This window comes from Labrus bergylta, chromosome 11 (assembly GCF_963930695.1).
Source record: "Labrus bergylta chromosome 11, fLabBer1.1, whole genome shotgun sequence".
Lineage (NCBI taxonomy): Eukaryota > Metazoa > Chordata > Actinopteri > Labriformes > Labridae > Labrus > Labrus bergylta.
Genome location: NC_089205.1, coordinates 26,649,953 through 26,673,645, shown reverse-complemented (window position 1 = coordinate 26,673,645; position 23,693 = coordinate 26,649,953). Strand labels below are relative to the sequence as shown.

Here is a 23,693-nt window from a genome sequence, read left to right as displayed (position 1 = left end):
CCTCGTCAGCTCCGGTGGGGGGGGGGGGGGATTTTAATATTGTGTGATGCAGCACTTCACTGCTCTGATTCAAAGCAGGCCTGTGTGTTTTTTTTAGCTGTTGAAAATAAAAGACAGTATTTTAAAAATGATGTGCAGAACGAACACTGTCTCATGAACGAGCAGAGCTGCAGGCTGGTTGTTGCCTGAGTAACAAAACAACAACACTGATGAAAATAGTACATCACAATTTGATACAGTGATATACATTAAAAACTGAGTAATAGAACAAAGTGAGCTGTGTACTCACATCCTGCTCAAATGGAAGTATGTTTACTGTGAGAATAAGAGTGATAACCATGTGAGAATGTCAGGCTCATGTGTCTTCAATTATAAATAAAATATACCTGCAATATGTTGGCTGTGAGAGCTCCAAAGTGAGATTGTGACAGTTAGTATTTCATTAAGAGTGATAACCTCTGAAGTGGTGACAGAGAGGTCCGCAGGTCAGGAGAGATTTTTTTGTATTGGGATTTTTCTTAAATCAATCACTTGTTAAAAGTTAACTAATACCTTTGAAGAAAACACACATTCTTAAAAAAATCCATTTATTTTATTGATGGGGCTGCATTTTTTTATCACCTTGAAATAAATAAATAAAACAGTTATAACGCAACAATAAAAGGATCAGGCATATTCATATTATACATGTTAAAGTTACATTTGGTTCAGATACATATATATCAAAACCATGCAGGTTTTAAGGAATGTTAGTAATGGTTGTCCCTGTTTTAAATCTATAAATGGATCCCATTTTGTTTATATTTTGGGTCAAAATATGTGACAGGGTCTGAGCGGTCCCTCGTCTGTGTCCTGCAGGTCACCTCATGTGGGTCTCTCATGTAAAGGACAACCAGTAAGTCAGATGAATGGCATGTGGAGCTGTTGTGCAACTGCCCAATAGCAAAGATTTATCAAGTTGACCAAGCATGGGCAGCATAATCCCGGAAATCAGAAGTGCTTTCATTCAGAATAAGAGCTGGCTTTTATCATTTAGTTAAGCTATTTTTATACCGCTACGCTATAACATCTTAAAACCCAACACTATATTCAAACATTTACAAATACTCAACACGAATAAAAAAAAACCTTGTAGCTGTTGCCAAAGCTGGTTTAACTACAGAGGAAAAACACAAACCACATGACCACACGCACAAAATGTTCTTATTTTGAAGAGACTTCCGGAAGCTATTTAATGATATGGTTTCTTTATGTTCATTCCACCGTCCAATACACAGGTCGAGGAGGAAGCTAAATCTGTTTTCAAGTTAACCAACGCCGGTTTTCATGAAGTCGAGTACTGGAATTTAAATAAAACACAGAAAAGCTTGATGAGGGTGACAAGAGAAGTTGTGTTTACTGACCATTTTCATCTCTGAAGAACATTGTAGGTAAAATATTCTTCTTCTGATTGATATTACACATTAGGACAGCTGCAACTTTTATTAAAACACCTACACATTTCCTGTGGACATGTAGCTTTAAAACCTAATAATAAAAAAAGATTTCTCCAAAGTTATCGTTTTGAAATTGACAGTACTGTAGTTTTAAATCCCTATAATTCTATGGATTTGTTGATCGGTTCAGTGGCTTAATATCTTCTTAAACCGCCCTCATATTAAAAGTGAGATTAGAAAAGTTTATTGTAAAAACAATAACTGTAGGATAAATATCTAAAAAATGACATTATTGTACTTTATGTTCAAAGGCATATTGCGTATGGGAATCCCTCTTCTATATCGGTGATGTAATCATTTAGGAATTAGTGCTATGCAATTACATAATAACAAACTCAATAACCTCGTCTGGTCGATGGTAAAACACTTTTAAAGGGTTAAATAATATAATAATCTGATTTTATATTAACATTTTTCCACATGCATCATTTAATGTGAGTTTAAAGCAGTTTTTGACGGTTTTATGGATGTGATGGTATGCGGCTTACATAAACTTCACTTCCCATGATGCATTTCGATACACCCAGCCCCCACTGTAAACGTTTTGGCGTAAAACTTAAAATCACGGGCGGGAGAGCCAGAGAGGGTCGGCTCATTCAGTCGGCGAAACAAGGCTGTAGCTTTTAGCTTGAGTTTGAATTTTTAAATGTTTAAATGTTTAAACATTTTAGTGTCCCTGGAGTTAACCGTGTGACATTAATTATCTGTTTGTGTCGAAGTGGAGGCAGTTTTTTAAGACACAGTAACTATTGGCAACGTTTTCTTCTAAACTCACCGAGGAGAGACGGGAAGTGATTCAACAGGTTGGTTTCTTCTCTTACTTTACAAATGGACTTAAAGTTAAAGTTTACCATCAATTTCAAGCTGTATCGTCGTTATTATCGTTTTGTGTCCTTTCTTAAGATATTTTAAGGGTGTTTAAGCCCATTTTGGCTTCGGTTTTGAAGATGTATTTTTCCCTCCTACACGATGAGACTCAACGTTACAACCCCCAACATCCAGAGAGTAGATTTAAATAGTCTAGAAAAAGACCAGTTTTAAATATTATTTATTACTGTTAACCGTGTTTTAAACTAAGGTGGGTATATTCCTGATCTCAGATTAATTTGTCTTTATTATTTAATTAAAATTATTTGCAAATTATTTAAAGATTGTATCAAACAGAGCATTAAATAGAAAAAGGAGGAAAAAAATAAATAAAAGAAAAATGGAATGAAGGAAAGAAGAAAGAGAAAAATGTGACCTGAAAAATGAAAGGGAAAAAAAAATACAAGCATACATTTGAATTTTACACACACACACACACACACACACACACACACACACTGTCTGTCTATGCTGTGCATTGTATCGTGGTGTCTCCCCTGTCTCCTACATACTACTGCTCTTGTCATGTCTCTCACTCCTCTTGTATTGTTCTGCATCACCTAATAAAAAATAAAAAAAACAACCAGAGCATTAAAAACATCTAAAGGTGTTTAAGACTTACCTGTGAATGATAAGTCTCATCAGACTTTAAGTGAGTTTTTCTTATGTCAAACATTTCTTGGTCACCTGTCACAATAAGCAGTTCAAATAGTCCAAATGTAACCTGACTGTCTCTTTCTGTCTTTCAATGAATATTTTATTTCTGATTAAATGGCAGAAATATAAAAACAGGGCACTTTTCACCACGAGCTGTCAGGCCACATGATGTTTTAATGGATGGACCAACAGTCCAGAAATCACCTCAATTACTTACATGGCACCTTTTCATTTAATGTTTGCACTGCCTGTTATTTAATGTCTGTTTTTTGATAACTCTGCACTATCTGCTTTTTATACATTGCTGTACATATATAAACAACACGACTTCAGAAGGTCAACACTTTTTTATTCTTATTTTTTATATTCAGGTCTATTTACAGATTTTTTCCCTCAACTGTTTAACACTAGAAAGACCAAGGCAGTCATTTTGACTGTTTTAAATTGCACATATATTTTTTATCCCTGCACGGGTTGTGTACATTTCAAGTCTATTTTTTAATTGCACTGGTTTAAGTTTGATTCATCTAGAGGTATTCTTTAAATCTCTTTTTCGGGTTAATATATATGTATGTGAGGGGGGGCGTCGGTTTTGCGGTTTAATTTGTAACAAATGTTTCATGTCATGTTCGTCTTTGTAACCTGCTACTGGATGATTTGAATTTCTCTCGGGATCAATAAAGTATCTATCTATCTGAAATGTTTTTAAAAGCAGGAATATCCTCCTTATCATTGAGAAGCCTCAACAATTATGATCCCAACTTACTCTCGAATGACGACATTTGATTGGATTTATGGGTTCTCTTCTCACATCAAAATTTTGACAGTATATGCGATATAATTCAAGTCACTTTAACAGTCTATGTCTTGTCTTCCATAGGTTTAGAGATGATCATGAAGGGGCAGAAGCGTAAGCACCCTCCAGAGGACGTTGAGGTTTCAGACAGGAGCAGCCCCTGCTGGGAGACCCAGCGTCAGTTTGTATTCTCAGTTTCCATGAACAAGTATCAGCGAGGCCAGGAGCTACCTGAGCCCAGCCTGCGGAGGTCTGTTCTTATAGCAAACACACTGCGGCAGGTCAGCCTGGAGGCTTGTAGGACGCCCTCTGTAGACTTGGAAGAAGAGCTACAACCCCCTTGTAGCTCTTCTAACAGCCACTCGGCTCTTGCAAACTGCCCTCTTGTTCCTCTTAATAACATGTCAAATTGTGCTGCAAGTAGGTGTATAACACACGGCCTCTCGAGTGCCTCAAATGTCCCTCTGCCTTTAAAAGACGATGATGAGGACTGGGGATCAATGTCCACTGATTCTGATTTCTCCCTTTCTGCCGCCATCTCCTCAATTCTCACTGCACTGGACTGCACCATAGATGGGAGCGCACAGGCAGCTCCACGCACACCTCTCAGGTCCTTGGAGAACCTGTCGGGGCTCTCTGAGGGAGGTGTGGCTGGGGTCAAGGGAGTCAGAGATTTTGGGGGAAACTGGGAGCAGCAGGAAGAGTGCAGGGCAGCGTCCAGCTACCTCAGTGATCTCACTGTAGAGAATCTGTTTCAGGATATAGACACGTCCCTGCTTGAGAGGGATATGTGTGTGCTCGGGCTCTGTGGCAGCGGAGGTGGATATGTTTCTGGCGATGAGCTTTTAAGGTATCTGCCACCTTTGTCGTCAGTGTCCCCCTCGCACACTTTCCCCCTCTCCCTGAACCAGAACCTGAAGTGCCTCCCTTCTTTCTCCTCGTTCAGCCCATTGTCTTCCTCATCAACTTCCTCATCATCATTTTCTTCACCAGCCCTCTCTGCTCAAAATCATGTAAAAGACGGATTTGAGCTGGAACATCTGATGGAGATCCTGGTGGAGTCCTGAGCTCTGGTCAAACTTAAGGAAGTTCAGGAAGTATCCTGGACACGGTTAGTTGTGGACAAAAACTGTTCTCGAGGAAAAATACAACATTTTCAAACCTGTCAAATATTCACTTTCTTGTTTTTATACACTGCTCATGAATTATTGTATTATGGCCTCCTGAAATCAGAAAGTGTTGATGTCTTGGACAGTAAACACTCCAGAGGTGGGTTATCATGAGAAGCTGTGATGCATCTGACTTTTTTAGCAGCCTGAAGGGTTTCCGTTTTCTGGCCCACAGTGAATGGGGGTAGTAGTGAGCCAGCTTTGGTTGTGTCTCTTTCTTTGTAAGTAGTGAGTCAGTGTTTACTACAGTTCCTGCATGACTCATCTGACTGAATCTATGGAAGGCAGACGCTTAATTAGAAAACTGAAGAAGATAGAAAATCATTTCACTGTTGCCTTAAAGTTTGTCAAATGCATCACAGCTTCAGGTAATGTAGCGTTCATACTGAACATCCCAAGCAGAAAAAAACAGCCAGTTGTGAACTGTCTGATTTTTTTATTTTTTTTTAAACTGACTGAACGTGCAGAGACAAATCTGAAAGATCCCCTTTAAAAAGTCTCAAATGTTAATGAGTTCTGAAAGAATGTGATTTGGTATTTGTTGGTCTGAACAGTAACATTATAGGTCAAATCTTCTGTGAAGAAATCCTTTAACCTCACATTTATCTGAAAGTTTAAAGGTCATGTTTGGATTTGAAAAAGTAGGAGCACGAAGGAAAGAACTTGAGTCATTTATTAAATCAGGTTTTTTGGCTTGAAGAAATCCTAAAACATGTTTAGTTCAGTTATAAGACCTTTCATGTGTTTGACTCTTGCAGGTTAACTTTAACTATTATCTATGTGCCCCTTAACTACCATCTGTGACAAAGTAAAGGGGTTTTATTATGATGCAGTTTCATTAAGAGGAACAACAATCCTTAAAATGACTCAGCCAATGGACTAAGGAGTGAAACTAAAATAAGTGCTCTGCAGTTTGAGTTTACTGATTTTACACAAATCATCACAACCACTGAGCAACAGCCTCCGTCATCAAGATGTTTTTTTATTACTGATCGGTCCTGGTTTGGGTTTCAGGTACATGCTGAGCCACGTGCAGATGGTTCGGACCTCCTGTGAACTCTACTTGCACATCAGTTTTGACGTTTTATGGAGTTGACATGTTTTGTCTGGTTTACATCAGAATTCTTGCACTTTTTTTGTTACTCATATGCATCTCATGGGAGCATGTGGTTTGTTTGTTACTGTTTTTAGTATGCAGTGGTCCTGTTACATGTGTACGGCCAAAATGTTCTTTGATCCCACATAATCGGGTCCTTGTACGTGTTCTTTTATATGTTTGAAATAATCTCTAAAGTTGTTTTCTAGATGTTGAGATGAGTATATGAACCTTCACTGTTAAAATGCATGATGAGAAACGTTTGGGGGAAATGTTTGAGGCGGCACACGTTCTGTCGATGCATCAACGCGTCCTCTCTGAATAGCTGGGCTGCAGTCCCTAACTATTTATAAGTGATATTCCATAACTTACAATTCACTAATGGTGTATTCAAGTACTGTATTAACTTCTTTTCTTTAAAAATATTTTAAAGTTATGTTTTGAATTTGAGATACTGTGTATTTAGACTTTTTTTTTTTTTAAAGACAAAAGATCTGTTCACTTTTACTGATGTTTTTAATAAAATGTGAAAATGAAGTCTTTGTATTTATTTCATCCAGGAAAGCAATCAAGGATAATACAAACCATGTCACATTATTTTATTTAAAGTGGATGCTGGTTAGTACAGGACTTGAATGCTCTCCCACTTCAAGAGTATAAGAGCACCTCGAGGAAACCAGAAGTAAATTCAGTCATTGATTCTTTGCATTGTCTGCTAAAAGTAAACGTGTCAGAGTGAAGATGAGTTTGACATGCTTTAAGAAAAATAACAGCAAACATGTTTTTTTTAAATGAACGGTGGTTCAACATGAATACACAAACATCACTAAACTACATCCAAACATTTTACAACATCAGGTTATGATCAGCCACTTCACTCGACTACAGCTCAGTTGGCATTGAACTGTTGTGAACATTAAAGTGCATTTCAAAGGTTTATTCTGGTGGATTTATCAGACCCTCAATCACCCTAAAGAAACACCTCAGGTCCTCAGATTTTTTTTTTTTTTTTTTTATTTCCTTTTATTCTGAAGAACACATTCTCGTGAAAGTCTTGTGTTTGAAGTGTTCAGCAGAGGTCTTCATAAAACTAGTCTTTAAGGAAGTGAACACAAGTTTGAACTATTTTAAAGGCACTGCAGCTGTGATCGTGCACGCTTGGGAAGATGGATTCAAGTTGTGCAAAAACAAATAAAAGCCAAAACTGCTTATATTCTGACTGGACAGTCTGAACAGTTTTCTAAGGGGGGGGGTTTCAGTCAAAATGTGCAAATGTGAAAAATAACTGGAAGAAGTCAAACCGCCAGTATTGGTCTGGTAAGGTTCAGATGGTTAAGTGCAACTGCAGACGGTTTGACAGTTATCGTTCCAGATCAATAAAACAGTCCTGAACTTGTAACCCAAACCAGTGGAACAAAAAAGTACAAAGTGACCTGAAAGCAACAAACCAGTGTCCAAAGTCTGAGCCCATCATGTGCTACACTGAAGCTGTGGACACACCGCAGTTACACCAGTGCTGAGGAAAAGCAACATGTGCCTTTTTGCCTAGGTGGGTTGCCGTAGTCGAGTTCTGATAGTCCTCTCGTGTGCATTAAGGGATGTAAGGTGTTTGTTGGTGCTCTCACACACACACACACACAAAGGCTGAATCTCAACACTCGTCTCAATCCCTCATTTTGCTCGCCTCTCACAAACAGATGTCAAGAATGAAACGATTAAGACAAGAATTCAGATTCAGCCCAACCAGTCCGGGTGTTTAATCACCAGTTCAAGCCCAATAGGTCGACGGAGGTAGAGCTGCTTTTTCTCCTTCTCTGCGTCCCCCTCAGCTCAGCCTTTGTTGATGGTGTTGTATGTCAGCTGTGATCCCGGCTCCAGGGGTCTGCCGTCTTCTTTTCCTGTGACGAAAGGGGGCGTCGGGTTCCTTTGTCCGTTCTCAACAATGGGCTCTCTCTCTTCGTCCAGGTCAGTCTCCTCACAGCGCGGCAGCTGCAGGAGGGTGGTGAGGCCGTGCAGGTCGGCCATTTTGTGGAAGGTGCGTAGCAGGAGGTACATCATCATCAGACCAACGAACAGGTAGACTGGAGGAAGAGAGGGAAGAGACGGGTGAAGGTCATTAGGAACAATGTAGAAAAATGCTACTGCAAAGACAATTTTCACAGATTCAAAAATACTAGATCAGGGGTTTGAACGTGTATGGGCAGCTATTAGCTGTAGGGGGTATCGGTAATCACACTGAATAAAGATGGACAGCACAAGTGCTACGAGAAGTGAAGCCAATCCTGCTGCAGCATATATCATCAACCCTACTCTATGTTAACGGATAGAACATGCAGCAAACTTTAAATAAAAATACAAACAGTCAAACATGGTTTCTGTCATCTTATGTCTAATCATACACTGATTGTTGTCATTAGTTCTTGGATGCTATAAAACAGGATCTAAAACCTGGATTAAAAGCTTTTACCTTTCCCTAACTGTGAGTGTCTGCTTCAAAACGACAAACTCATCTGTTCTGCTGTGGACTGTACGGACCTGGGGGTAAGTTAGAAAAAGGGGTGTGATGTAAACACTGCAGCTCCTCCAGCCAGATCCATTTTATGTCTCCCAATGACGTCAAACGGCGCAACATGCCAGCGCCCATCGAGAGGGGGTTTGGCTGTACATATTTAAATACAGTCAATGGACATTAAGGAGAATTCTAAGAAAATGTTCGGGTAAAATGGTCAAAGAACTTGTCCGAGAAATGCATTGGGTTTCAGTCAGACGATTACAGGCTGACAGCACTGGAGGCCTCTCTGAAAACACCTGCAGGAAGTCACTTTTCTTTTGCACAACACAACTTACAGAAAGATCTAACTGTGCTTTTTACGATGCAATGAAAAGGTAAGATACATAAATACTGTACAGGTATGACATTTTATCTTTCTGCTAATAATCAAACAGGAAGTTGCCAGATATCTGCAGTAAACCTTTAAAAATAAAAAGATCAGGTCTAAGTATAACTGATGACTTTTCCCCTTCGGGTTCAGCCACAAGCGTTTTGATAGAAGGGTTTATTTTGTCTAACTTTGATACTCATGGAAGAAATGTGTAAGAAACCACATACTGAGCTGATCAGGAGTGCACCCACAGGTGACACTGACCTCAATGAAACAATTCTTTCTAACTTTATTTGAGGTTACTTCAATTTTGATCTTTGTATAAGTATATATTAACAAAGAAAATGAAATAAGAAGCAATATTCTTTTTTTTAAAAGGTATGATCAAAGAGAGGACAGAATACTTTATAATCAAGTCAATGCTAAGAGTGTTTGTGTTTTCTAAATCTTTGAAAATATCGTCTGTGAAGAGCTGAGGGATAAAATGTGTTTAATTTATCGACTTCCCCCAAAAAGTGACAAAAGTGTCCTCAAGATGGCGCCACAGCTGAGACAATCCGCTGGACTCGGCGTTTGTTATTTCTACTCTGATTCTTGTGTTTGCCTTTCACAGAAGCCATGTGCTTTTCTTCAGTCACATGTGTGCACTTAACTTTCCTCCAGAACCTCAGACACCAGGTCCTGGACAACAGACTCTCATAACAAGTAGGCCAAGGATTACAGAGGCCTCAGATCCAGACCTGTACAGACTCTGAGGGAGGGCAGTCAGTGATGCAGGGGAAATCCTGAGACATGCAGGTCAGCACCTGGAGGCTATATATTCAAACATTTCCTCCTATATTTCCCTCATCACTCCTTATATAATGAATCACTGTTCTTTGATTAACCTCTAAAGTCTAAACCTGCAGAGTCAAGTAAAATCTTTTACTGTTTTAGTTTTATTTATAACTCATCACCACATGACAAAAACAGGACTTTGACCGTCCAAACTTCAAAACTACCAGCCTTAAATATTTGCTCTTCAGCAGCTGTAGACATGCTGAGCTGTCATGTGCCGTGGAAAAACCTCAAAACAACAGCTTGCTTCTTCAAGCTTTTCCTGTCATTGTTATGTTGAGTGACTTTCAACATATTTAGGGCTTTTCATAGCATAACATAAAGAACAAGTTTACATTGTATGTAGTGCACTGCACTGGTTATGTCAATCCTCTTGGTATAGGTCTAATTTTAAGTTTGGTACATGAAGGGGTTTCTTTAAATCTCAGGGTTGGGGTTAATATAAACATATGGAGGAGGGACAGCGGGCGTTGTTAGATGTTACAAATGTTTCATGTAATGCATGTTTTTGTAAGCTGCTACTGGATGCATTTCCCTCCGAGTCAATAAAGAATCTATCCATCCAGATTGGGTTTGCCACAATACCAGAATTTAAACAAAGATACTATACTGCTAAAAATTGAATGATATCAATACCCAGCAAAAAAAAAAGTACTGGGAACGTCATATTGGGTAATTTATTGTTCTAAAATACTAAAAAAAACAAAAACAAAACTCCAGTACATCGTCTAAACTGCCCAAAAACATTTGCACTGTGCTCTCTCTCTCTCTTACTCACAGCAGCTTTTGACTTCCAATCTTAAAGATGTTTTAAGGCTTCTATATTGTTGATGTTTGATACTACTGATCATTCAAATAACAGAGAAACACATGGTATTTAAAAGTATCAAAGTAACTAACATTTTGACAACCATAGCATAAATTCATGTTGGACAATAATAATGAACAAGCCTAAACGACCACTTATTAAATCATAGACAGAAATGAGAGCTTTGTATTTTGTCAAAATGTTGAAATTGGCCGTCATTTTAAAGCCTTGACTTCATATTTTATTCTTTCTGAGAATTCAACAATCTGAAACTGTAGACCACACGTCTGTTATACTAATATGCCGGTAAAGTAAAATTCCTTAAAGGTTCTGGGGAAATGTCATTTTCTAGACTCACTCCTACCGTCCATTTCAGGCTTTCAGTAATGAGATTAAAGGGGGAAATTCTTCAGTTATTTTTATCACATGAGATCAGAGCAATACAAGCTACATACTTCTCTGAATAAAAAGCTTTTTGTTCCTACTGTTGGATATTACAGATATAAAACACAGACCAGAGGTTCGTCTTCATTTAATTTCCACTCCAGCATAGAGGAGTTTATAAACTAGAATGATTTTACATCCTGATCACTTTTACAAGACGTCATTTCATCAGGCTGTGAGAACCAGACGCCACTTCCTTCAGTCAGTCACTAATCCTCCTCAGAACCTTCAGGGACTGTTTGTGTTAATCTGACTCGACCTACATCATCATCATCATTATATAATAAAGCCTGAAGGATGAGAAAAAAACACAACACGGCTGCTCTGTGTGAACTGTTGGGACTCCTTCCAACCTGAACTCAAAGGATTATCTGAGGACACGGAGGAAAACACAGCTACTTCCATCATGTCAGTAAAATCACAACAGCCTAACTGTGGTTTCAATATTTTTAAATCCTCAGAAACCCAAAGTTTGATACCAACACTTTCCATTTGACAGCAAAGTTATTAAAGGTGAATTTGACTTGTTTGTTAATTAAATCCATTGACGTACAAACTGTTTGTCAGAGACCTTCTGTAGAGCCGGGGACAAAACAACAGCATGTCTACTTTGAGACAAAAAGGTCATTCCAGCTCGGATTCAATTAGAGAGGAAACACCCGCACAGAGGCTGAACAACAAGAGACCCAACCTCCGTCATGTGACACAGCTGGATCCAGTGGTTTATGAAAAGCACATTTACAATAGTATCTGAATCTTAGTAGGCAATACACCATGGTGGTTTCCAGACTAATATGTGTTTCCTGTTCATCTTGTCAGGCTGGTAAACTTCGTTAGGAGTCTCAGTACATCTGCAGCAACACATTTATTCTGTTCCTGATTTCATACTCAAATGACGTGCTACAAATAGACATTAAAAAGCCAAAATGCACGCACACTTCACTTTGTATTTGTAGATGTAGCCTTGCTGCAGGGAGGAAATTAAAATGAATTAGCATCGTGACTCATCGAAGAACAGATGAAAAATGACTCACATGATATTTTTGCTAGATTTCTGATAAAAACCCGTCTCTGATGTGGCAAAGAAAGTCTAAAAATATCACAAACATGTCTCTCTAACAGGACTAAGCAGTCCACATACGCTGCAGCAGCTCTGTCTCAGGCAAAGCTTACAATGACAAAGCTGGAAGAAAAAAGTCATGAGAATCTATCCAACAGTTTCTGAGCCTTTTGGCTGCAGACTCAAATGTCAACCTCATTTTGTCGCTTTGTGGAAAAGTCAGAGGATCTGCATGATTACTCCGCTGGGGATCATCAATTCACATTCAGTTGAAGCAATCAGTCGGGGACTTTAGCAGTCACACAACAAGTCAATACATTAAAAAGTGAATGGAAACATGAAACAGGGAGGAATCTGATGACTGAAGTGTGAATCTCTAATTTTCTGCTTTTATTCATTGTCTTTACTCCAAAAATTAATTAATTAATTAATTAATTAATTAATGTGTTCACATCTGGGCTCTTTAATGTTTTAAACAATTAATTCAAAAGAATTTAGGATTTAAGAGTGATGGAAAACACTTCTGTAGCCTTTGAGTTGTTTTCTACAGAAGCGCTAAACTGACAAATATCACAGGAAAAAAGACCAAAATAAAATGTTTGGATAAAAAGTACATTTAAGAGTTCGACTTATTTATCCCATTATTACCCTAATGTTCTGCTGAATTTGAGCCTCCAGAAAACAGCAGCACTTTACTCATTCTCACAGGAAAACAGAGTTAAATAAAATGTATTGCTTTCAGATATTTTGTGACATTTCATTTTAATCCAGATTTTCTTCCTTAAATCCTGACACTGACATTCACTATGCCACACCTACTGGCTTAAAACCATGATAATGATAATAATAAAAGTCTCACTCTATAATTTTAACCTTCATCTCCAGGTTTGATCAAAATGATCAGAAGGCAAATATTTATCACTCAGACCTGTGGGATAACTGAATTTCTGTTTTTATGAAATTCTCTTCAAATACCTATTGATTCTAATCGAGTGCAGTGCAGAGAACTGAGACATTCAGAGAGCAGTTTCATTTCTGGGTACTGACATATCGGCCTCCGACTACCGAGAAAAGAGAAGCAGTGGAAGGTGCAACTTTTTACATCAGAGGTGAGAACTGAGACGGCATGCACGTCTGAGAAGGTCAGCTGCTTCCCTCAGAGCAGGACACACTCGGTTGTGTGAGCAGCATAGTACAATCTGCACACATAATGATAATCCTTCTTGTCATGCCTGTCCTGTCATTACATCAAGTCTCAAGTAATAAAAGCTGTATTTTCAAAACACTGCACGTCATGCCTTCTTCCTCTTAAAGAAGGAAATGAGTATTTGTTTTTTCAGCAGACTGATGATGATGACGTCCTTTTGGGCGAGGACAATGTGATCTAAACTGCATCTCTGTGTCTCTGCAGGAAAACCACACTGATAACCTGCTCTCATCTCCAACTCTGCAGGCATGCATCAGCCCAGTGTGAGCCTCCAAGGACAAAACCGCACCAGACTCACTGTGTGTCATGTTACTCAGAACGTCTTTTATCACAGTGTGTGTGTTGCATTTATAATCAACACTGCAGTGAACTTACAATAGGAGGGGTGAAACCTGTGTTGACAGTGGTTTCTGAATGAAGGGTGGATATTTTAGAGGGTGTGTGTGGTCATTAACCTACAAATAAATTATGATTTCTACGAAATGAAGTGGAGGCTGCAGGCTCATCAGTGCATTGTTTTTGGTAACAGATGGTTCAGCATAGTCACTTGTTTGGTCTGCTTGAACTCAGGTTAGCTCGTGGGTGTTTGCTTTGTTTCTAAATTTCAAGGATCCTTCTTCACACTGCCCTGTAGAGTGTTTGTGGACACAAAAAGATACGTTTATATTTAGTGTAAGTCGACAAAACATCCTGTGAGTATTCTTTAAAATGTTTCTGTTCTGATAACACACTGCAGAGCTGATTAGTACGTTTGTTTTAAAAGGTATTTATCGTGTTTTTGGCAGGATTAGTTCAATTAAATGACCCACAGCTGCTCAGGAACATTGGCAGATTCTTTTTCTAATATTATCAGACTAGATGACAGACACTGAGATTAAAAAAAAAAGAACCAGTAAAAAAGAAGCCAAGGGGAAAACTTTCCACTTGACTGACTCAACACAAACACAGTGAAGATGTTTGTTTCTCTTACCTGGATCTATTTACTCAGAAATCAGCACTCAACAGTGTGTGTGTGAGTGCAGGGAGTGTGCAGGGAGTGTGCACTGAACCATAACTGAGTGCAGTGAGAGGAAGTTGACACTTGTGATGGCTTGAAACAGGCCCGTGCTAAATGACACATGTGAGTGAGACTTTGCACACTTTACTCTGTGGTTAATTAAGACAAAAGGTTAAACTAATTGGTTAGGACTGACCGCTCTCAACAGATACTAATATGGACGTCAATGTGAAGCCATTATGATGAGACAACACCTACTCATCAAACATAATGATGCACATCGCCTATATAGCCTTAAAGGAGAAGTGTGTGAGGCAGGAACTGTGACACTGCAGAAACATTCAGACTTAACTCACAAGACTTCAAACTCTCTATGGAATCTTCTAAAATAAAAATAAATTGGCCGCATAAAGACACTACGATAGACATTAGATGGACGCAGACAGAAACAGATGATGGAAGAAAAAGGATTGACTGTTGTGCCAAACTTTAAAAGACCAGTTATGACTCAAAGTGAGTTTTCTTGGTTTTGGAATCGTCTAACTGAACTTTTGACTTCATTAAAGATATATTCCTGATCTCTGAGGAACATTTGATCCTCTTCACTCACCCATGACAGCGACCTGGTACAGGGATCTGTACTTCTGTGTAGGTTGCGTCCCTGGAACAAAGTCCCCCAGCCCGATGGTGCAGAGCGAGATAAAACAGAAGTAGATGCCGTCCAAGAAAGACCAGGTCATCTCCACCGCGCTGAACACGGCCGCCGGCGCCACGAAGAAGAACAACACCACCAGAACCAGCAGCAACAGGAAGTGGAGGACGGTGGCGGGCCGGGGCTCCATGCCCGAACGCTGCAGGCGGCCAACGGGAGCGAGGACCAGAGGGTACATGAGCCTCTGCACGCAGGCCGTCAGCACCAGCATGGTGAAGGGGACTCCGATCAGGGCATAGATGATGGAGAACACTTTTCCAGGGTCTGACAGAGGAGTGTTGTGACCATAACCTGTTAGAGACAGCAGGGAAAGAGAGGTGAAAAGTTAGATATATGAATGATGATATATTATGCAGAGGGCAAGGCAAGTTTATTTATATAGCACATTTCAACAACAATCATGACAGAGGAAAGAAAAGAAACATTAAAATAGAAATTTTTTAAATCACTGAAATTATTAAATCTGAATATATGTTCAAATAAAAATAATTCAAATTAAATTAATTGAAGTAAATATATAAAAAGAGTTCAAAGCTACAGTGCAGAGTTAGAGTTTAAAATCGTATTAAAATTGTTTAATTAAAGGCAGGGCTGGGGAATAAAAAGATACAGCTACTTCCTGCATTTCTATATGTGTAACTTTTGTTATAATTCTGAAAACCTTGAGCAGTGATCATCCTGAGTGACTGATCTCAGGTTTTCATCACTCACTTTGAGACTCTGATGGCATGCAGCAAAGGACTGGCTGGGATACAACATTGACTGCGATTAGCCTTCAAAAGAACCACACGAGTTATCCGAGCGCCCATTTGTTTTAAACTTGTTTTTGTCAAATTTCCAAGAGGACAAAATGCTGTAATCTGTTTAATTGTAGGTCAATTTATCCACTTTGTAACACTTTTCTAATTACGCCATCAACCGGATGATTGGTGAGAGAGGCTGCAGCCTGAGAGGCAAAACTCAGGGCAACAAAACCACTGAAGTGGAACGCACATTCTTTGAACAGTATCAAATCTGCAGTAACAAGCACACTGCTGTGTCCTATGGTTGGACTAATGTAGTTTTCAAACTCCATTAACCTTCACTGTGTTGGAGGCAGGGCAGAAATCAAACAATAAAAATCTAAAAAGAAAAACTAGAAAACTTTTTTTTGGCTTAATATCAAGAGTGGAAAAGAGTTTACAGCAGCACATGATTGTTTCTCAGTTGAAGTGCAGCCAACTGTGGAACAGAAAACCAGCAGCTGTGGTCAGCATCAGGGAACTAACGCTGGATGAAGGAACTCAAACTTCTCTGGCAGTATCAGGCTCATTGTAGCGGTACAATATGTATTTGCATCATTTTAACATGTAAATGTTTAAAGCATTTCCTCTGGAACTGAACGCTTCCCTTTAGATTGGGTTGATTTAACAGCTTTAATTAAATCTTCTATAAAACGACGCTCTGCTAACGATTGGCAACTCTTAAAAGGATGTGTTTAAACAGTTCAGCCTGCAGAAGAGAGAGAGAGGACAACACGAGAACTAAGCTCTCTTTGTTACGCTCAGTCTGCATGTTATTCTTATCACAAACAGGAGCAGAGACAAACACTAATGCGATTGCGTCCATGTAGCTCTGAAATCACATGTTCAAGTTTTTGACACAACAAAAACATGGAAGGAGTGAAATGTCATGCAAAAGGTTTTTGTTGTTTACAGCCATCAGTGTTGTGCATGAATCTGATAGTACTATCACACGGCGGCTGTGGAGCCTGCAGGGATTAAACAGACTCTCTCTTGTGCTGGGTGCAGATAAAGCTTCAAAAACAGCATTCATATCTATCAAAACACCAAAGACAGGAAGTCACTGTTGCTGCAGATGCTGGTGATGCCCTGCACCAGCTTTACATTTTATACCTGCACTTTAAATGCAGTGTTCTTCTGTCTAGGCCTGCTCACTCACTACTTAATATAAGATTGTGTTTTGTCTGTATTGTTTACAATGATTGTATTATGGATGATGAATGAATATACAAACACACTTTCAGGGATTTAACACACTGCAGAATACAAAAAAAGTGAGCACAAGTTTATGTCAGCTCCAGCTCCAGCTGAATGTACAAAGAAGTTACTGTGAACTGAGGGGAACGCCACACACTGATACTGTGTGCTGTAACTCCTCTTCTCATCCACTCTTTGTTTATTTGATTGTTTGCAATGACTCTCCAGTTTTGTATTTCACTAATCTAATTCACTTCCTAATTAAAAGCCCATAATTAACATTATCTTATCTGCTGCGGTGAATCTGTGTTTCGGCTCAAATTAATGACACAGGAGGTGACCATGAGGACCGTTTAGTGAAATCTAATCTGGTTGGACACAGATTAAACATGCTCAGGAGATACCACTTTTCTGTACAGGCGTTGTGAAGGGATTTTCTGCTGATGTGTTCAACTCAGTGGAGAAAATGTCTAAATAAATGACACCTAAAATGAGCCTAGCAGGCGTGTGTAAACTCTTAGACCATTAGTTCACCTAAAGAGCAGAACTGTCTTTGTTGTGTATCATGAATGCATTCGAGCATGTAGCATAGATAGAGAAGACTACAAGCTGCAGAATATGGATGTATAGCATCAGTTTGCAAGTTGCCCCTCCTCCTGATGACATCATAAATCAGTCAGAAGAGAAAAAGTGACATCACTTGATCCCGCAGGGAGTTAATCTATCGAAGAGTTTGTGCTATTTTTTTTATTCCATCTATAAAAAAAGTCACCAATCTCTTTCTTGCAGAAGTACTTTCTAGTTCCTCTGTATTCTACCTGCAGACGTTTGCACATGGTTATTGTCCTCTATGAGGAGCTATAACAGCACACACAAATGAAAATGGTATTTGTTCACTTCTGGTTTAACCTCCAGATTAAAGTTTAAGATAACAAACTGGTGTTTGGTCTGAGGTTAGGAAACACACACAGGAAGAGCAAACTTCTCCTGAACTTCAGGGTCACTGATGTTCTGCTTCATGCATGAATTTGCATTTCCTTGGTGGCCTTCTGAGTGTCTGTTTGTCTGAGAATTTTTGACTCTGAGTGTTTTTACATTTCTCTGCATAGACTGCACAGAAGTTAACAATAAAAGGCCTCCCGGGGTTTCCTAAATGGTAAATAAATGGACTTGAGCTTGTATAGTTCTTTTCTAGTCTTCTGACTACTCAAAGCACTTCCACACCGCAGCAACAACCCAAAGGACCCGACATTAAGTCCTACAGACACAGAAACCTTCCAAAACACTGACAATTTAAGACTGTGCTCTGTCTCTTTCGCTTGTGGCAGCTTTGTTTAAACATGACTGAAGATCTGTAGTTTTTTTAAAGATTCACTAAAATTCACTAACAACTAAATCTAAATAAGCATCAAAAATCATAACAACCTTAAGCTGGAATACAGCACTAAGCTAAAGTCTAAACCTGAGCGTTGTGATGTAAAATTTCATTTTGTATCAATACTAAAGCTTGGATAATAAACATCTTCATCCACTGAGTGTGTTTGTATCAATAGTTCAAGGACACTGTAAATTGTCCTATCACTGCTGAGCCACCTGCAGATGATGATGATGATCTGTTTGAGATCCCTCTTGTGGTGTGTGTCAGCCTGTTCTCACCCAGCTGCTCCTTTCACTTCCTGTTACATCCAGGCATCACTCTTCATAATCTACTGTTTTTACAAACATGACTTCATTTCATCATCAGATACAGTCATTCATGGTGGCTTTCAGTGACCCTTAAATCATCCCCGTTCTCTGCCCTCATGTTCAACTTCTGACTGTTGGTTTAACATGAAAAGTCCCCGGGACCTTCCCTCTGCTCAAGAGAAAGAGTCTTAGAGATATCTGACTGCAGGGATGAGGGTTTGCTTGTTTTTATGAGAGAGAATTGAACAGGATAAAAATACTGCATTCTTTCACAGGCTGTGGTCTTTCTGAGGTAGCTGTTTCTGTTTTGATCTGAAATGTTACCTAAAAGTTGAACAGCTGAAAATGGTTTGTAACATCAATGACACGTGGCAAAACAACGTCATAACATGAGACTTTTTGTGTTGTTTTTTTTTTTTAAACTGAAAATTTCCCCAATACTGGTGTATTTTGTCTATGGTTATGGCGTTATATGTCTAAAGTGTGTTTAATTGTCGACCCTTCTCTGTGAAAGCTGCCTGAGATTTGATGGTTATTTTTACGAGGTTAGTTTTGCGTCCTGCGTAAAAAACGCCACCAGGTTCTCTCCTCAAGTTCCTCTGTAGAGTTGTTGGACTCACCGACTGTGGTGACCAGAGTGTTGGCGAAGAACATGGAGGAAGCCAGGTCCCAGTTTGAACTAAAAGAGGAGTTTCTGAGGACGGAGACGCCGTACTTGTTGGCCGTCAGCACTTTAACCAGAAAGCGCTCCAGGGACGCGGCGTTGACGCAGCTCTGGTTCAGAAACTCCTGCTTCAAGGCGTCCAAGTCCTCTCGCAGCTTGTCCTCCACAGGCCGCTCGATGCTGGAGAAAACCAGAGCTCCGAACAGCAGGTAGATGATATAAAAGAGAATGAAGCCTGTGAGCAGCAGCCACGACCTGCCTGCTGAATGCATGTCTGTTTCTTTTACTCCTTGACGAACATCGGTGGAGCTGCAGCCCGGGCTTCCCTCTCTGACTCTCTCTGACTGCTTTCTTCTCTTTTCTTCTCTGTGTGGGAACTTTTCAGGGGGCTGTCCTAATTGAACTTGAACCCCTCCTTGTCAGCTCATCCTCCTCCCACAGTTAAACAGGAGGGTGTGGTCAGCTCAGGATGTGCATCCTGGACTATGGAAGATAATAATTTGGTTCCTGTCTGAACTCTGTCTCTAAAGAACACATCAGTTCTTACAGTGCGGCTGTTCTTAACCATAGACTTCAAGAAGAACATTGTGCACCCTTACCAAACTTTTAACTGGTTTAAAAACATTTTAACATCCTACTGAAATGAAAAAGTTTGATTTGATGCTCTAATCTTTTATTTGTTTTACTAATTCCCCAAAATTATGAGATAACTTTTTTTTTATTTAGTTAAAAGGTTATAAGGCCAAAACGTCAATCATGGCTTGTCTTGCTTAGTAAAAAAGATTAAAAGTTTATTATCCAGGTTATCTATCTCCATATTCATCTTATTTCTTTAAATGTATGCGTTGTTTAAGGTAATAAGATTTTCTCAGCCCCATGAGGAAGGACATGTATCACTTCTTTCTGTCGTCTTTGTTCAACCTAACTTGGCTGCAGACTGACGTGTGTGTAATGGAACAAGTTTCTAAAGTCTGTGTACATACTGCTTCTCTAATGATGCTTCTGTCAGACTCTTTTCTCCTGCATGTTATTACTCCAGATGTGGCCCGCACCCTTTCTTTGATGAGGTCATCTCCTGCCTCCATGTTGGCTGAATCTTGACACTCTCAGGCAGCGTTGGTCACGGCCACAGGACATCGTTCAAATGTGTGCTGTAGCCAAATCTTGGTTCCTTACAAGTCTATGCCTGTATGTTCTGAACAACGTTTTATAAAAACAGTCACAACATCACACTAAATCACTTTATTGTTCAGGTTATCTGTTAGACCTCCTTGTATCCCCGAGCCTCAAATCGACCTCATAGAACCCTGATGTCGGTCAGAGGAGAGATCCCATGATATGATGATGCTCTGAATTCTTTTACATCACCTTTTATGCCACAACAAGAATGAAAGTGTACAAAGACATCAATACAAAGTATTAGAAATGTGCATCACCAGTATAAATATGTCTGTATTGGAGATAAATGCAGCATTATTTTTTCCACTGAGGCAGGCTTTCCCAACCTTGGGGTCCAGACCCAATATGGGGTTGCATTGAATTCAAATGGGGTTATCTGAAACATCTTATTATTAATAAATGAAAAACATATTGTAGTATTATTCCTTAATTAAGCTACACGATGTTACCCTTCAGTATCTTTGTCCGTCTCTCATGCGTCCAGCAAACACAATCACCTGCTGTTCATATCTCGCACTGAGAAAAATAAAATCCTCACTTTGTGCATAAATCTCATCCTGGCTCTTCTTCCTCTGTCCACAACATTATACATGAAAAAGCCTTAATGTGGACTAAAGTGAATGTTTACTTGCAACACGGTATACAATATAAGCTGTATGTGATTTAGAGGTCAGAAACCAAAACGTGTTGGGAACCATTGCACTAAGGTATCAGTTTGGGTGCTATGAGAAATATCTCTGTCCAGGTTTGCAGTTTTTGCTTTCTCCAAAAATGAAAATAAATCATCCAATTGAATGAACTGTTTTTAACATTTATGACAATATGAGCTACAAAATTGAACAAGACTATAATTTACAAGATTGATTGATTCTCTATTTATCATTTTTAGTGCCTGAAACTGCTGCATCAGGTATACTGTAGGTGTCAGACTTTATTAACTGCTTGATGCTGGAATTGTCTTTGTTGTAATTTTCCACAACAAATAGAGAGTCAGTGATACCTTTGACTTTTAAAAGAAAGGTCAGTATATTTGGACATAATTAACTCCTGCCAGTCAAAGTCTAAGTAAGGCCCTCTCCGCTGATGTGGAGGTAGATCCTGGGCTTTGTGCTGTAACTTATAAATCTAATTATTTGTCAAATGGGCGAGGTAACACTCTCTAACATCAGTATGACAAATATGAAGCAACCACCAGCAGCTGGTTAGTGTAAAGTCTTTATATAAGGGGTAACAGTCTAGTCGACACTTTACACTCTACAAGAATATAAAAAACACTTATTTCCCCAGATGTTGAACTGTTTCTTCATGTCAAGCTTTATAAAACTGAACAAAACCTCCACTTCACAGAAAGCTATGATCTGAATCCTTCAGGCTGTAACCTGCCACTTGTTTTCACAGTCAGAGGTTGTCAGGCACAATGCAGCTTTCTCAGCACGCTGTGCTAGTTTCTCCAGGAGGCAGTCGCTGTCTTGTTTGTGGTGTTTATGTAAAAAAGCCGGCTGATTCATGCAGTGTGAGGTCAGGGCGCTCTGCTGCCCATAGGCCTGTTTTCTACCACGCAGTACAAAGCTCTGTTATCACACTGCTGCAGCAGCCAGCTGCTCTGACTCAGCAAAAATCAAGTGTTTAACTCTCTCGGAGCCAAAGAGCTGCTTCAATCATCTCACAGAGGACAGATGTTCATGTTTATGTCAATGTGAAGCAATCAATGTCTTCAGCCTGTGATGAAGTGGAATTCCCTGAGTAATGCTGCAGACAGCCTAACCTGCACTCACATTTATTTATCTATTTAAAGAAACCCTAAGCCTGCATGCTGTGTTTAAAGTAAGCTTTATCCAATGTAATGCAAAGATAACATAAACCAAACTGGATCTTCCAGTGTGGAAAAAATGAAGCCAATCAAGAAGTGAAAAAAACGTAAGCTCCTCGAGTGTCCACTTGAGGGTGGCTGCAAAAGTCCCATTAACACACCCATTAAAAGGCCCTTAAAGAGCAGAAATAAACTTGTTCACAGCCTGGTTCAAAAACGTTTCTGACTGGAATAGCTCATGTCTTCATTAAGATACACTGTCCATTTGTGAAGTGTGGGGCGTGGCACATTGTAGCTGTTTGCCAGGAGGCCTCAGCTCCACTGCTTCGTCTGTTTCTAGATTGACCAAAGAATATATGTGAACATAGAGATGTAGTCTCAGTGACATCACCCATTGGTTTCTAAAGCAGATTTTTTAAAGCCCATCAGTTGTTGTCACCATACTGTAAATGCTGACTCGGACTAACCTTTGGGTAACCTAGTAACAGGCAAAGAGGCGGAGCTGAGGCGGGCATTGGGCCTCTGGACAAACAGCATCAACTCACTTGTCAAATTCAACCCCCTGTAGAGTGTGCTGATAAAAATAGAGCTGTTAAGACCAAATCAGTTTCATGTGCCTGACATATTTTTTTCTACTGTAAAAAGAGGCATTTTTCTTTTGCAGCCAGCCTCAAGTGGACATTCGAGGAACTGCAGGATTTTGCACTTCTATAGTGTCATCATTTTTCAACACTGGATGTTAAGATTTCCAACATGGTGACTCACATCAGTGGGCTTCAAACCAGTTAGTGACATCACTGAGACGACGTCCATGTTTTTTTGCTTTTTTTTTTACAGTAAACTGAAGATTCAGGAACACTTCTATAAATTGAGCTAAACTTTGGCCAAATCCAACAGTCCTCTTCTCACTTTTGCATAATCATAAAACCCCTTAAACACAAGTTTCACAACATGTTGTTTTACTTGTTCCGGTGAACGATGTCACAATGTGAGCCGTTAATCTGTTCATCTCTGTTTACGATGGTCAGAGGGGAGACGGTGGTGGTTTGCCTCCAAGCTGAAACTTTAAGCTTGTGACCCTGAACTTTCCCTTCCAGCTCGGCGGCTGTTTTTAACTTTTGACAATGATGTTGATTTTAAACCTCTCCTCTTATGAAATGCATCCAACGTGTTATTTTATCACCTACCTGTCAACACTGTTTCATAGAACATTATGAAGCTGTTGGCGCCTAGATGCATTTTGCAGTCGCATCAAGTCCGAGTTAATTTAACATCAGGACGCCTCTACAGCAGGACGATGATTATTTTAAATAGCTGTCTTTGTCTTCAGTAATGAGTCTGACTATT

The 23,693-nt window shown here is 39.5% G+C and overlaps 2 protein-coding genes across 4 annotated transcripts; one reads left to right on the top strand and one right to left on the bottom strand.

Annotated features, from left to right (window-relative positions):
- Positions 1-542: 542 nt before the first annotated feature.
- sertad3 (SERTA domain containing 3) lies at positions 543-6,618 on the top strand. Of its 3 annotated transcripts, none has more exons than XM_029279254.2 (2): positions 543-1,426; positions 3,901-6,618. In XM_029279254.2, exon 2 carries the CDS (start codon positions 3,909-3,911, stop codon positions 4,881-4,883), a length of 975 nt encoding a protein of 324 aa, XP_029135087.2. In that variant the 5' UTR covers positions 543-1,426; positions 3,901-3,908; the 3' UTR covers positions 4,884-6,618. The 3 variants fall into 3 exon arrangements, with proteins under 3 accessions (XP_029135087.2, XP_020499156.2, XP_020499154.2); XM_020643500.3 differs by having other exon boundaries at positions 543-1,430; XM_020643498.3 differs by lacking the exon at positions 543-1,426 and adding an exon at positions 1,482-2,299.
- A 45-nt stretch (positions 6,619-6,663) lies between these two features.
- On the bottom strand, positions 6,664-19,729 carry kcnk6 (potassium channel, subfamily K, member 6). Its single transcript, XM_020643501.3, has 3 exons — positions 19,314-19,729; positions 14,927-15,319; positions 6,664-8,162 (listed from the first exon to the last, which is right to left on the bottom strand). The coding sequence occupies exons 1-3, from the start codon at positions 19,627-19,629 to the stop codon at positions 7,912-7,914; spliced, it is 960 nt and encodes a 319-aa protein (XP_020499157.1). The 5' UTR covers positions 19,630-19,729; the 3' UTR covers positions 6,664-7,911.
- Positions 19,730-23,693: the final 3,964 nt, after the last annotated feature.